Source organism: Etheostoma spectabile, chromosome 15 (assembly GCF_008692095.1).
Source record: "Etheostoma spectabile isolate EspeVRDwgs_2016 chromosome 15, UIUC_Espe_1.0, whole genome shotgun sequence".
Classification (NCBI taxonomy): domain Eukaryota; kingdom Metazoa; phylum Chordata; class Actinopteri; order Perciformes; family Percidae; genus Etheostoma; species Etheostoma spectabile.
The window spans coordinates 28,806,502-28,821,256 of NC_045747.1; the positions used below are offsets into that span (position 1 = coordinate 28,806,502).

At 40.0% G+C, this 14,755-nt stretch overlaps 1 protein-coding gene across 4 annotated transcripts in view; it reads left to right on the forward strand.

The window, feature by feature from the left end:
* The window catches only part of LOC116702803 (NACHT, LRR and PYD domains-containing protein 12), an 11,471-nt gene extending 861 nt beyond the window's left edge, over window positions 1-10,610 (forward strand). The window contains exons 2-10 of one of the 4 annotated variants that reach the window (XM_032537266.1): window positions 364-649; window positions 745-834; window positions 3,155-5,021; window positions 6,374-6,547; window positions 6,674-6,847; window positions 8,095-8,268; window positions 8,505-8,678; window positions 8,814-8,860; window positions 9,909-10,596. In XM_032537266.1, the coding sequence (XP_032393157.1) occupies window positions 370-649; window positions 745-834; window positions 3,155-5,021; window positions 6,374-6,547; window positions 6,674-6,847; window positions 8,095-8,268; window positions 8,505-8,678; window positions 8,814-8,860; window positions 9,909-10,489 (3,561 nt within the window). In that variant the 5' untranslated portion in view covers window positions 364-369 and the 3' untranslated portion in view covers window positions 10,490-10,596. Of the gene's footprint in view, window positions 1-363; window positions 650-744; window positions 835-3,154; window positions 5,022-6,373; window positions 6,848-8,094; window positions 8,269-8,504; window positions 8,679-8,813; window positions 8,861-9,908 lie in introns of all 4 variants that reach the window. The other 3 variants (XM_032537268.1, XM_032537265.1, XM_032537269.1) reach the window with 3 other exon arrangements.
* Window positions 10,611-14,755: the final 4,145 nt, after the last annotated feature.

Genomic DNA, 14,755 nt, shown 5'->3' on the forward strand with positions numbered 1-14,755 from the left:
ACACACGCACAACAGTAAAGTAAAAGCAGAATCTAAATCTGAGAAAAAAGTGCAAATAAGATTTAGGGATATAACATAAAGTAAAGAAGTGAATATATACACACGTACAGTGGCGTGAGTGTATGAAGGTATATTGACGGTAATCCATTTGTGAAGCTGGCTGATGATACACTGTTTTTCAGGCCAGTGATGTGGTTAAAGGGACTATATATATATACATTCAGGACATTAATATAGCAAACAAGTGGATTAATGTAGTCATAAACAGAATAAAATCCCACTCCCTCTACTGTATGTATCCAAGCTTGACTATCCTTTGCATAAACTTAAAAAAAAAAAAAAAGACATCCTTTGATTAAACAGGAACCAATGATGGCGGCTGTTAAAGAGCTGCTTTTGGAAACACTGGACGATCTGGGAGAGGAGGAACTAAAGATCTTCAAGTGGTTCCTACAGCAGGCTGAAATCCTGGAAGACTTGCCAGCCATTCCAAAGAGCCGTCTAGAGAAGGCTGACAAGCTGGACACACTGGACCTAATAGTGCAGACCTACAATGAACAGTCTGTGCTGGTGACCAAGATAGTGTTAACAAAGATCAACAGAAATGATCTGGTACAGAATTTGTCCAACATCGACCCAGGACCCAAACGTAAGTCATCACATCTGCAATGTAACAAAAACAAACTCCTGGTTTGTATAAAATGAAGGTTTTGGAATATTCTTGTTTCTTTCTTTATCTCTCAGAAGTTGTGCAGGCTGCTGGAGGAATTTCAGAGAGCAGCAAAGCATGTTCAAAGCATGTTCACCCTTCCACCAATGACAGCCAGACTGAAGGTAAAGCTCCTCTCAGTTTAGGCATTTTTAATTAGCATCTGAATCCGAATCTGCACAGTTAAAGGTCCCATGATATGGTGCTTTTATATACAATAGATGCTTTTACATAGACCTTAGTGGTCCCCTAATACCATATCTGAAGTATCTTTCCCAAAATTTAGCCTTGGTGCAGAATTACAGCCACTGGAGCCAGTCCCACAATGAGCTTTCCTTTGTATGTGCCATTACGGCACATACAAATCTTGCCCCTCATGACCTCATAAGGGGCAAGGTTCCAGATCAGAGCATCTGAACTTTCATTTTCTCACATGCAGAGCAGGATAACCAGGGCTTGGTTTACACTTATCGTCATTTCTAGCCACTGGGGGACCATAGGCAGGCTGGGGGAACGCATATTAGTGTTAAAAACAGGACCTTTAAATGAATAGCACCAACGATTCTTGAAATGTGATTATTTGCTTTGCAGAAGTTAGATGATAAGATCAATGCCGCTCTCTTCTCATCACTAGATATAGTGCACATCCATAGCCCCCTGAGCGCTGTGGAAGCGCAAGCTTGCTGGCACTTTACTCAACACAACGAATTGCCATCACGACAAAAGCCGTTGGAAACAATGGGTTTCAGAGCAGTGCCATTGCCGCTTTTGGTCAAAAAAGGCCCCTTACTGTATGTGTTATTTCACAAAATGTTGTATTATTCCTTTAAAAAGGGGTAACACTTACAGCATCATTAACATTTTCTATAGTATGCATCTAAATCATCCAAGGGTTATAATTGAATGAATAACATTTTATATTTGTATTTACAAAATTAATCCATAGACTGTAAAAAATAATGGACAAAGCTTTGGGGTCTGAAAAGTGAAACCAATGTGGAAGTACCTTAAAGGCCTTGAACATCCACACAGGTGTTTTCAGTCAATCTGTCTGATTGGTACTTTTCAAGGACTGTGTGGCCTGTTAGTGCGGGACAAGTTACAGCTTTATCATCCTCATTGGTAGAAAGAAGTTGGGACCTACTAAGTTCCGTTTAAAGCTCTGACCCACCTTCAACCTGAGCAGAGTCTAATCAACCAGAATAACTAAAAACACCGGTGTGGGTGTTCAGAGGCTTTAAACTGCATTCTATCTAACTTCCAGCATGGGGCGTACTGGTTGCCAAAAGTTGGGAAAATTACCCTACTTTTCACTTAATTTATTACCTCTACAAACAATAATTATGAAAACAGAAGGACTTCATGGTCTCATTCACAAAAGCTTGACGTTTTCTTCAATATAGCATTATGTTCACTTTGTAAATTGTGGTCCCACGTATTTTAAAACAAACAATAAAGCAAGGGATGCTTAACTTTATTCTATCGTTTTCAAAAAAAACATGTAGGCAACAGGCATATTGCCTGGCCTTCCCCACCCCCGTACTCACTTGCATCTCATTTCCTCCTCAGCCACTCTCTATACAAAGGCCCAGATCCTTTGTCCCATAGCCCATGGTTATACGGTCTTTTCATTGTGACTTTTGTCATTCAATCATGCCAGGATGCACTACCTGTCAAGGTTGTATGCTCCAAGCTTGGATTTTGCTCACATTTGGGATCTTTTTGGCCAGACCCCATGCTAAAGTGGCCTATAGGATTACATAGCAGCCTGTTTCGAGGCTGCCTGTTACAGTGTTCTTGCTCTATTGGACCAATTTCACCAATTTTCACAATGTCAGTTACCCACCAATGCATGGGAAAATAGAATCAAGGATGTGAAGAATGTATATGAAATTAAATGTTTGTTTTTTTACTGATCTAGCTCTGTTAGTGGCTAGTCTTCAATAAAAACAAGAGGCTGGAGCCCAGCTAATACCCACTCTCCTCTCCTACTAAATAAACTAAATATAAAGAAAAGAAGATGACTCTCTCGAACAAAGTCCCATTTTGGATGCACCTATTGCACGGGAACATTGTGTCCGTGCTAAATATTTCCAATCACTATCCAATCAGGCAGGTAGCATTGAAGTGTCAAGTGTGGACACACATATGTGAGCACAGCTGAGTCCCCATCTGGCACATCTGAACCCAAAAGTCACATTGAAAAGAGAAGTTTAACCCGCAGCTTCGGTTAGTTTATCAATTTTACAATGTGGTTTTTGATCATTGCATCACATGTATCCCTGTTACCTAACTGCCTGACCACTGATGTCATCGTGCTGCCTCAACTGTCTGCATTTTAGGCCCTCCCTTGTTACCACTCTCCCTCACCCATGTGACATAATCTGTTTGTTGATATAAAGAGTGATACTTTGTTTTTATTTCCTGTTCATTTGTTCTGCATAGATTTGCTGGAGCCAGAACCTGACCCTCCAGAACTCATTACATTAAATCGGAGCACACTCCAATCACACCTCCAGGACAGGTTTATGTGTGCACAAGAAGGGTGGACAGAAAGGATGGATAAAAAACATCTAGATGACATCTACATAGAGCTCTCCCTCTCATATGGGATTAATGTAAACATCGGCATGCAGCATGAGGTCAGGCAGGTTGAGATGGCACCAAGACAACCAGGGGGAACAGGGCAAACAATCCAACCCAGTGATATCTTCACACACCCCTCTGGAAAAAACACACCTGTGAGAACAGTGCTGACCAGTGGGATTGCAGGAATCGGCAAAACATTCCTTGTACACAAATTCATCCTGGACTGGGCTGAAGGAAGAGCCAATCAAGATGTGCATCTCACATTCCCCTTCACCTTCCGCCAGCTAAATTTACTGAAGGGCAGACGGTTTTGTTTGGCCGAGCTCATTCGCAAATGCATTCTTGAAACCAAAGACATCCGGGAGGAGGATCTAAATGACATATTCACAAAACTACAGGCTTCAGGAAACACCAACTATGACAAGAGTAAATTCAAACTTCTGTTTGTGCTTGATGGGTTGGACGAAAGCCGCCTTCAGCTCAACTTTACTGACGACAAAAATCCTACTATTGATGTGACACAGGCAGTTGGAGTAGAAGTCTTGCTGACTAGCCTCATCAAGGGGGAACTGCTGCCTTCTGCTCGCCTCTGGATAACTACACGACCGGCAGCTGCCAATCAGATCCCTCTTGACTTTATTGACATCTTGACAGAGGTGAGAGGGTTTACTGATCCACAGAAGGATGAGTACTTCAGGAAGAGATTCAGAGATGAGGAGGTGCGTGGCAGAATCCTCTTTCACGTCAAGACATCCCGGATCCTCCACATTATGTGCCACATCCCAGTCTTCTGCTGGATCACTGCTACAGTTCTGGAGGACGTGTTGAAAACCAGTGACAAGGGAGAGCTGCCCAAGACCCTAACTGAGTTGTACACAGAATTCTTGATGTTTCATATCAGACAGACGAAAGAAAAGTATGGCACAGAGAAGAGCCTTCAGTACATTCAGGCACTCGCAAAACTTGCTTATCACCAACTGGAAAAAGGGAACCTGATCTTCTATGAAAAAGATTTCAAAGAAAGTGACATCGATTTCAACGAAGCATCTGTGTACTCAGGAGTGTTCACGCAGATCTTCAAAAAGGAACGCCGCTTGAAGGACAAGGATGAGCAAAAGATGTTTAGCTTTGTCCATCTGAGTATTCAGGAGTTCTTGGCAGCTGTTTATGTGGTGCAGTCACTCATTAACAAGAACAAAAATGTAATGGTGCAACAACAACTCAAATTCCAAAGTGTGCAGATGCTTTTCAGCAAACCCTCTATAGCAGAGGTCCAAAGGATGGCTATTGACAAGGCCTTAAAGAGTCCAAATGGGCACTTGGACATGTTCCTCCGCTTCCTCCTGGGTCTCTCCCTAGAGACCAGTCAGAATAGCCTACAAGGCCTACTGAAACAGACAATAAGTACTTCAGAAGCCAATCAGGAAACAGTGCAGTACATCAAGGAAAAGATCCGGGAGAACCCTTCTCCAGAGAGATGTATCAACCTGTTCCACTGTCTGAATGAGCTCAATGATAATTCTCTAGTGGAGGAGATCCAACAGTACCTGAACTCAGGAAGTCTATCCACAGACAAACTCTCTTCTGCTCAGTGGTCAGCGCTCATCTTCATCTTACTATCATCAGGAAAGGATCTGGATGTGTTTGACCTCAGGAAGTACTCTGCTTCAGAGGAAGGTCTCCTGAGGCTGCTTCCAGTGGTCAAGAACTCTAATGTATTCTTGTAAGTATATAGACAACATTATTTATTTAACTTTATGAAATGAATTTCTGACAGAAGATAGCTATTTACAGTCCTGGCTGGGTCACAATTTACATTGCCAGCTCAGGCTGTTCTATTCATACATTTAGCCATGAAAAGCTATGCACTGTAATCTGTACATATTCCACATGTTTATTGCTGTAAGCACCACATATACTGCTGCTGTATAAAACGGCTCAGGTCTTCGTAGAGTGGAGGTTGAGGTGGATGGAGGGATCATAAAACACAGGGCTTTCCAGAGGGGGAAGGGAGTTTTATATCCTGGGAGAAAGTAAGGGGAAAACACAAGACTTCCACCCAGGAAATGTATGTTTCATGTCCTGGGAGTACTACTTAAGGGGACCAGTGTTTAAATCCAAACCACACTCTTTGTTATTTTAATATTAATTAGTCTGAAAATTAGGAAAATGTACTTAAAGATACATCAGAGCAGATACATCTTCACATTTTAGAAACTGGAAACAATCAAAACAGTTGTGTTTAATGTGTTTAAGTGGCTAAAAATTTTAGCTGGACTGATAAGCCTGCATATTGTTGGGTAGTTTAATTTCAAGTAAAGCATTGCATTTTATAAACTACATGTGTTATGTGTGCAAAGATATTAATTTGTAAAGTAACTAGTAACTAAAGTTTTTTTTACTCCACTACATTAATCTGATGATCATTGTAGTGGGGTAAAAAATAAAGTATTTATCTCAGAAAATGTAGTAGAGTAGAACTAGAAAGTGACATGAAAAGAAAAGAAAAGACTCAAGTAGAGTGCTAGAAACAAACAAATTGAAAAATGAATTGGTCATGTGACAAGGGCTGGGGATATTTTTTTGTCATGGAAACATATAGTGCAAAACACTTACAATAAACTCACCTCAAACTTCAACATATTAAAACTTGCTGTACACAGTTTTCAGATGATAGGAAACGGAACAGAAATAAAGTGCAATGCACAATTTATTTTTTACACCAACAAGTGGTCTACAGTGAGCTAAATGTTATGTTTCTACTTCTAAATTGGCCGAATGGAAAGCAGCAATTGGCAGATATTTCAGAGACCACCCCAGGCCCCCCTCCAGACCCACCCTCTTCAACCTCTACTGAGAAAAAAACAAATTGGGATTACCTACAACTCAGTAATTACAGACTAATTAAACTATTGTTTTACCTTAAATGCAGGAGAAAGTAATTTCAATTCATCTCTTTTATGAATAACATTTTTCAGTCAGGTTTCAAAGCTACCAACATGACAAGATATCTGCACTGAAAAGGTCTTTTGTGGTTTGTGGCTGATGTTATATTTATCAATAATTCTCCTTTAGCCTGAGTGGCTGTAACCTGTCAGAAAGAAGCTGTGAAGCTCTGGCTTCAGTTCTCAGCGCCCAATCCTCCAGTCTGAGAGAGCTGGACCTGAGCAACAACAACTTGCAGGATTCTGGAGTGAAGCTTCTCTCTCCCGGATTGGAGAGTGCATACTGCAGACTTGAAACTCTACGGTCAGGTCAATTCAATTTTATAACCAGTTGTATTTTACTTTTTAAAAGTTTTAGGTTTGTGCTCTGCCATAAGTTTTACCATAACAAAATAAATATACGTATTTGTGTTTTTGATTCTTTTTTCAGGCTGAGTGGCTGTAAACTTTCCTGGAGAAGCTGTGAAGCTCTGACCTCAGTTCTCAGCTCCGAGTCCTGCAGACTGAGAGAGCTGGACCTGAGTAACAACGACCTGCAGAATTTAGGAATGAAGCTGCTTTCTGCTGGGCTGATGAGTCCATGCTGTAAACTTGAAACACTCAGGTTTAACATTTATGAAAATTGAGTTTTCTAAGTTTTAAACTGAGTTTTAAATCAGTTAAATTGAATTGTTAAAAATATGTTATCAGGGTAGAGGAGTAATGTAAGAGAGCTGGTTAAAAGTTGATGAAATCCAGTTTTACATTTGGACATTAACATGAACTAATACATATGATAATTCTGAAGTAGTATGATTTGGTTTTCAGCCCCTGGCAACACCAACCAGTGGGGGGGGGGGGGGGCAGCAGAAGGGGATATGGTAGAGCGTGTTTATAGTTATACCAAGTATAATTAAACCATGACTTTCTATTGACACACAAAACACTTTTTTTACTCTGACACCAATGCCTAAATTGGATCAAAAAAAATGGCAGTACCTTAATTTAGCAGTTCCATAGTCTATATCCAGGACGTTCCACTTCCGGGATTGCTCTGTTGCGGTTGTAAATTCGCCAGATTTCACTCTTTTTTTAACTTCCGTTTTGTTTGTGTTGGAATTTTAAACTCCAGTGGATTTATGAGGACTATGGTTAACTGCTCCTCAGATCTCTGCAGGGTAAATCCAGACTATCTAGACTATCTTTCCAATCTGAGTTTTCCGTTGCATGACTAAAATTGCTTTTGAACGTACACGTTCCACCAAAACAAGTTCCTTCCCGAGGCTATTTTGCAGCATTATCGTGGCTTTTCCCGGTGCTTAGCACAGCCTGTGACGATAGTGATTGGTTTAAAGAAATGCCAATAAACCATAGCAGGTTTTTCTCCCATCCCGGGAATACTGTGTGGACTAGCCAGATCCTTCTTCGCAATGCTGTGGAGGAAGGTCTAGCATAAGTCCTAGCAACGCTGGACCTCAAATGACAGTCAAACACTGCCATGGGTTATATGCTCTTTTGAAAAATGAAAACATGTGCACACTAGTTGCAGTATCATTTTAGTTTACAATTCCTTACGTCGTTCAAATGTGGCCCACATATAAACAAGCTAAACTCACCCACAAACCAGTATGCTGGGTGCAACACATAAAAAAACTGCATGCTGTGTATTGGCCATATCTGGTCCATGTGCAGTAAGCCGAAACTTTGGCGTATTCGGCTGCTGCGGTGGTCTGAACTGAACTGTGATTACCAGATCTGGACCACATAGGCGTTTTAATTAACGTAGAACTAAGCATCTAGGAAACTGAATTTTATATCTGAAATTTTCTTTGATGATTTTCAAATTTGCCTTTTTTATTCAACATTCTTCAGGTTGAATGTGAGCAACATGTCAGAGAGAAGCTGTGAATCTCTGGCCTCAGTTCTCAGCTCACAGTCCTGTAGTCTGAGAGAGCTGGATCTGAGTAACAATAACCTGCAGGATTCTGGAGTGAAGCTGCTCTCCACTGGACTACAGAGTCCACACTGTAGACTGAAAACTCTCAGGTCAGAAATCTTCATTTTGACTGTTTTAATCTTGCTATATAAGCAGCTTCATATCAGGAAATAAACCAAATGTTGAAGAAAACATTCCTGCGATACAATTATAGTGCAGTAGTTTCCGTTTTATTTTTCTGAAACATTATGACACCACACAAAGCAAAAGCTTTGAAATAACACAGCTGGGGCATCTCTTGTGTGTGTGTGCGTGTGTGTGCGTGTGTGTGTGTGTGTGTGTGTAGGTTGTCAGGCTGCCTGGTCACAGAGGAAGGCTGTGGTTCTCTGGCCTCAGCTCTGAGCTCCAACCCCTCCCATTTGAGCGAGTTAGACCTGAGCTACAATCATCCAGGAGACTCAGGAGTGAAACTGCTGTCTGCTGGACTCGAGGATCCACAATGGAGACTGGACACTCTCAAGTATAGCTTCAAACTAAAGCCATTTTCTCAGTCACACTGATGAGCTTAGGAGTGTTGTCTCATATTAAACAAGGTTACAACTTATTTGGCTTGTAAAAAGAAAATATTACAGTCTGAATTTGTTTATTTCTCCAGAGTGGACCATATCGGAATGTGCTGGTTGAAAACTGGTCTAAGGAAGTGTAAGTGAATATTAAGGTTTACTGAAAAGTCAATAATGGACAGAATTGTTGTGTGAATGCTACCCTGTGATACTTTTGGGAAACAGGGCTGGGTCTGTTAGGGTTATTTCACTTATTTCAAGTTCAATCGTGGGAAAAAAAGTAAACATTTGATCTGTAACAGTGGGAATAAAACCAGTGAATTAGCAAACAGAAAGTTGATTTCTCTATGATAATTCATAGAACAATACATGAACTAGAAACCCTTGTACAATGTAATTTACTGATTATAATATAACTACATAATTGTATAATGTTCTAGTTGTTACTTGCACTGTGTCAGATCAGATTCTGTGGAGATTTTATAACTGTAGTTTGTTGTGAGGTGGACAACATATCAGAAACACCAAAACAATGTTAGTATCACCTGAACAGTCCATAACTAAGCAAGGCAACTGTTATTACTCCCAGTTCCATTTGCATTGTATTACATCGTACAGGTATTACCAGTAGTATATTTTATCATCCACCTCTCTGTATAGGCAAGGTAGCTTTATTCATATAGCGCATTGCAGCAACATGGCAATTCAAAGTGCTTTACATAAAACATTAAAGAGCAGTTAAAAACATCCATTAAAGAGAACATAAAAACAGCAAAAATAGAATAACAAAGGTGTGAAATGCAAGTATAAAAGTTGCAGTGCAGTGTAAAAAGTGAACGATTATTTAAAAAGGCAGCGTCAAAATGAAAACAACATATAGAAACCAGCTGTTCTTCCTTCACTTTTAGTCACTGTAGTGAGCTAATTACAGGTAAAATACTTTTACTAATTTAATATTTTTAAAGCAAATTAGAATTTGTGATGAAACCAAAGCCAGAACCGGAGCTAAACACCGTTATCCTGCAAACTAAACCCAGATTATCTCCTTCCTGTTTTTCACTTGTCTCACCTCTATCTAAGACGATTATACCGTAATAAAGTAGTTTGGTCTTTACACCAAAGATGAAAGAAATCATGGATGGATGCTATGTAATATGTTTAAAACAGTTTCTTGTGGTCTCCATCAGATGCCTGTGAAATCACCCTGGACCCAAACACAGCCAACCGATTCCTCTCTTTGTCAGAGGATAACAGAAGGGTGACACTGGTGAGAGAGACGCAGTCCTATCTTTATCACCCGGAGAGGTTCTACCACTGGAAGCAGCTGCTGTGTACAAATGGTCTGACTGGTCGATGTTACTGGGAGGTGGAGAGGAAAGGGTGGGTATCTGTAGGAGCAACTTACAGAGGAATCGGAAGGAGAGGAAAAGGTGCTGACTGCTGCCTCGGCCTCAGCGACACATCTTGGAGCGTGTGCTGCTCTCGGGATTGTTACTCTGTCTTCAACAATAGCAGAATGGCAGCCATATGTACGACCACGTCTGTTTCCGACAGAGTAGCAGTGTATCTGGACTGGCCCGCCGGCTCTCTGTCTTTCTACAGAGTCTGCTGTGACACACTGATCCACCTCCACACCTTTAGCACCACATTCACTGAACCCCTCTATCCTGCATTTGGGTTTGAGTATTTGATCAGGTCTGACTCCACAGTGACTCTGTGTCAGATGAAGGAGGAAGAAGTGCCTCTTGTAGACAATCAGCATTGCTGAAACAAGGCTTTACAGATCACACACATAAAAAACATATACACTCACCTAAAGGATTATTAGGAACACCTGTTAAATTTCTCATTAATGCAATTATCTAATCAACCAATCACATGGCAGTTGCTTCAATGCATTTAGGGGTGTGGTCCTGGTCAAGACAATCCCCTGAACTCCAAACTGAATGTCAGAATGGGAAAGAAAGGTGATTTAAACAATTTTGAGCGTGGCATGGTTGTTGGTGCCAGACGGGCCGGTCTGAGTACTTCCCAATCTGCTCAGTTACTGGGATTTTCACGCACAACCATTTCTGGGGTTTACAAAGAATGGTGTGAAAAAGGAAAAACATCCAGTATGCGGCAGTCCTGTGGGCAAAAATGCCTTGTTGATGCTAGAGGTAAGAGGAGAATGGGCAGACTGATTCAAGCTGATAGAAGAGCAACTTTGATTGAAATAACCACTCGTTACAACCGAGGTGTGCAGCAAAGCATTTGTGAAGCCACAACACGCACAACCTTGAGGTGGATGGGTACAACAGCAGAAGACCCCGGGTACCACTCATCTCCACTACAAATAGGAAAAAGAGGCTACATTTGCAAGAGCACCACAATTGGACAGTTGAAGACTGGAAAAATTTGCCTGGTCTGATGAGTCTCGATTTCTGTTGAGACATTCAGATGGTAGAGTCAGAATTTGGTGTAAACAGAATGAGAACATGGATCCATCATGCCTTGTTGACACTGTGCAGGCTGGTGGTGGTGGTGTAATGGTGTGGGGGGTGTTTTCCTGGCACTCTTTTCCAGCAGGATAATGCACCATGTCACAAAGCTCCAATCAATTTAAATTGGTTTCTTGAACATGACAATGAGTTCACTGTACTAAAATCTCCACAGTCACCAGATCCAAACCCAATAGAGCATCTTTGGGATGTGGTGGAACGGGAGCTTTGTGCCCTGGATGTGCATCCCACAAATCTCCATCAACTGCAAGATGCTATCCTATCAATATGGGACAAAATTTCTAAATAATGCTTTTAGCACCTTGTTGAATCAATGCCACGTAGAATTAAGGCAGTTCTGAAGGCAAAGGGGGTCAAACCCAGTATTAGTATGGTGTTCCTAATAATCCTATAGGTGAGTGTATGTATGTATATGTTTTTGCATGTGACCATAACCTTTGAAGCGTTTCGTGGGATAGTCTGGTTGGTTTGGGGCGGTGTCAAAAGCTCATTCATAGTCAGGTGCTGACTGTATGCTTTTGTAGTAAAGATTTTATCAAATATTGTTTTGTTAAGTTTAAGTCTTGTAATGTCTGTCATATAATCAATTATAATCAATAAATCAGATAAATGTGTATATTAACTTTTCCTTCTAAGTTATGTAGGTTTACCAAGATTCACTATTAATCTAATAATTCAAAATCTTAATTAATATGGGTGATTATTCAATTCACATAGTGTTCATGTTTTAATTTAGTGTATCGTGTTTAAGCACAATTTAAGCCCAACAGTCTCAGATAGGAGAATTGTCTCTCTGTGTCAGAGACAGGATGTGCAGGTTGAAAGCCATTTTTGAATGGAGTGAGCTAACATAGGGATGTTAGCCTAGAAAGGTGTATCCATGATTGGAGGAGTTTTATCTTTGAGTCAAAGCTGAGATAGAAAAATATGATAGATATATAACTATAAAAACATACTCATACTATAATATGATCAATGATACAGAAATAATTAAGGTATTTCGACATGTATACACATGTCTTCCACTTCACTAATTAGACCATGCTTAGGACAATTAGTAAAAACTATTTTTGATACAACCTGTGTGAAAAAGCAGGAAATGTTGAGCAACCATAAACTCCCAAAAAATCTGAAATTATGGGTAATAATTCGAAATACACCATCTATTTGACCAGAAAAACCTCGCAGACAATGAACTGGGTCACTAAGACCTACAGGTGCACTTAAGAAAGGGAAGAAGTGGAGACAGGTAGGAAGGAAAATAATTAAAAATATAACCAGTTTAAAGGTCCCATGGCATGAAAATTTCACTTTAGGAGAAATAAAAGAAATGGAGATATATGTAAACTGAGTCGTAGTTATCCTGCTCTGCCTTTGTGAAAATGAAAGCTCAGTTGGGCCAATCTGGAATCTTGCCCCTTATGAGGTCATAGATAGTTGCAGATATGCAAATAAGGTTTATTGTACAGCTCAATAAAGTGTACAAAGTCTTTGGTGATTAGACTCCATCGATTTACAAATATATATATATATATATATATATATATATATATATATATGTATATATATATGTGAAAATTCGTATCAGCTGGAGTAGATGACTGGAAGTGTAAGGAGAGGTGGAAGGTTGCACTCCTTGCCTGCAACGACAGCTGAATAGCAAGGGGAGAAACAGATTTTTTAAAGCAGGGTTGTGACTCTGTGATTGGCCCTTGCATTTTGTGCACAATTCTGATTGGTTTAGCAGCTGATTCGAGTTAGGTAGAGCATCGATTGAGAGTTAGGTCTTCCTGAAAGGATTTACAACGAGATACATTTCAATCAGGAGCGACTAGTTGCAGATATGCGACATATACGACGCAACGTTATACACGCATGATAAAATATACATTTATTTGGATAACAGCTGAATTAATTTAGGACAGCATCGATTAAAAGTTAGGTCTTCCTGAAAGAATTTACGCTGATCTCCATTAGTTGACAATTAGGCTAATCTTTGCAGTTCTACTTATGTGTATACAGTATATTCTGCATGTCTGTGGTGAAAAAACAAGATTATTAATACTTAATTATTAAAATGAGTCAGTAAAAGGATCCCTGCGAGTTTAGAAAGATAGATAGATATTTATTGATCCCAAAAAATGGGAAATTACGGTGTTACAGCAGCACACGTACATTAGTCACACATCACAGAATATAAATATAAATGAGATACTAGTAAAAAAAAACATACATACAGTATACATGAAATCATAATAGGAATAAAATATAAGAATAAAATATAAGAACAAATATTTAAAGATATACAGGATGGGAAAACAAAATGTGCAACTGCTTAAATAATATGCTAAATGTATGCTAAAATGTAAATGAACCAATTGTGCAGGTTGTATCTATTTTATGTTTTTGTATTAAAATGTTCACGGCATAACCACAACCCTGGGAAAAACTTGATAGGGTTATGTGTCTAGGAGACTTAGCAGGGTTTGGCTTTTATTAGTGCATTTGACGTGACAGGAGCTACACGCTAACCAGCGAGGGTGAAAATAAGGTGAAATGGCCTACCTACCTACCTACCTTCCTTCCTTCCTTCCTTCCTTCCTTCCTTCCTTCCTTTCTCCACTTTTCAGACCAGCCCTCTCCTCGTTGCATCAACGCTCCGTTGACAGCTCATTTGTAGACATTCAAGAAACAGACATAATATTAACACAACTTCTTGGGGAAACGTCACAACGAATTAGACACAAGCTTCTCTCACTGACTGTCCAGCGGACTGTCATCAGTCTCCACTCTCCCGCGGCTGCTCACATCACTTCCCTTGTCAACTCCCGCTGCAACGGTGCTGCATGGAAGACACGGCACTGTCTTGCTGAAACGCACAGGGACGTCCATGAAAAAGACATGATGGATGGCAGCATATGTTGCTCTAAAGCCTGTATGTATCTTTCAGCATTAAAGGTGCCTTCACATATGTGAGTTACCCATGTCATGGGCACTTAGAAGGGCACACAGGAGTGATGCTTGAGGACTTTTGTTCAATAATAATAGAGCATTGTAGATATATTAGTTCCCATAGGATAAGGAGATATTTGTTTTGGGCTGTATTCCAATCAGAAAGAATTTCTTTTTGTTCTGTGGCAGTGTAAAATTAATGTGCACACACTTCGCTGTGGGAGTTACTGGGGAAAACTGATTTGGTGAGACCTTGACACTTCTACAGTTTATGTAATTAACTACATAAACTTTTGCAATATATAACTTTAACCATCTCTGTGCTTTTCTGTTCCATATTTCACTACAGTTACATTTTATTTATAGTATCAATTCATAATAAGAAATCAAAAGAGCGTTATCTCAAGACCTTTTACAGATACAGTAGACCTAGAACACACTATATAATTTACAAGGACCCAGCAATTGTAGTAATTCCCACAAGAGTAAGCATTTAGTGGGACAGTGGCAAGGAAAAACTCCCTTTTAGGGAGAAACCTCAGACAGACCCAGGCTTTTGGTAGCCGATGTCTGACGGCTGG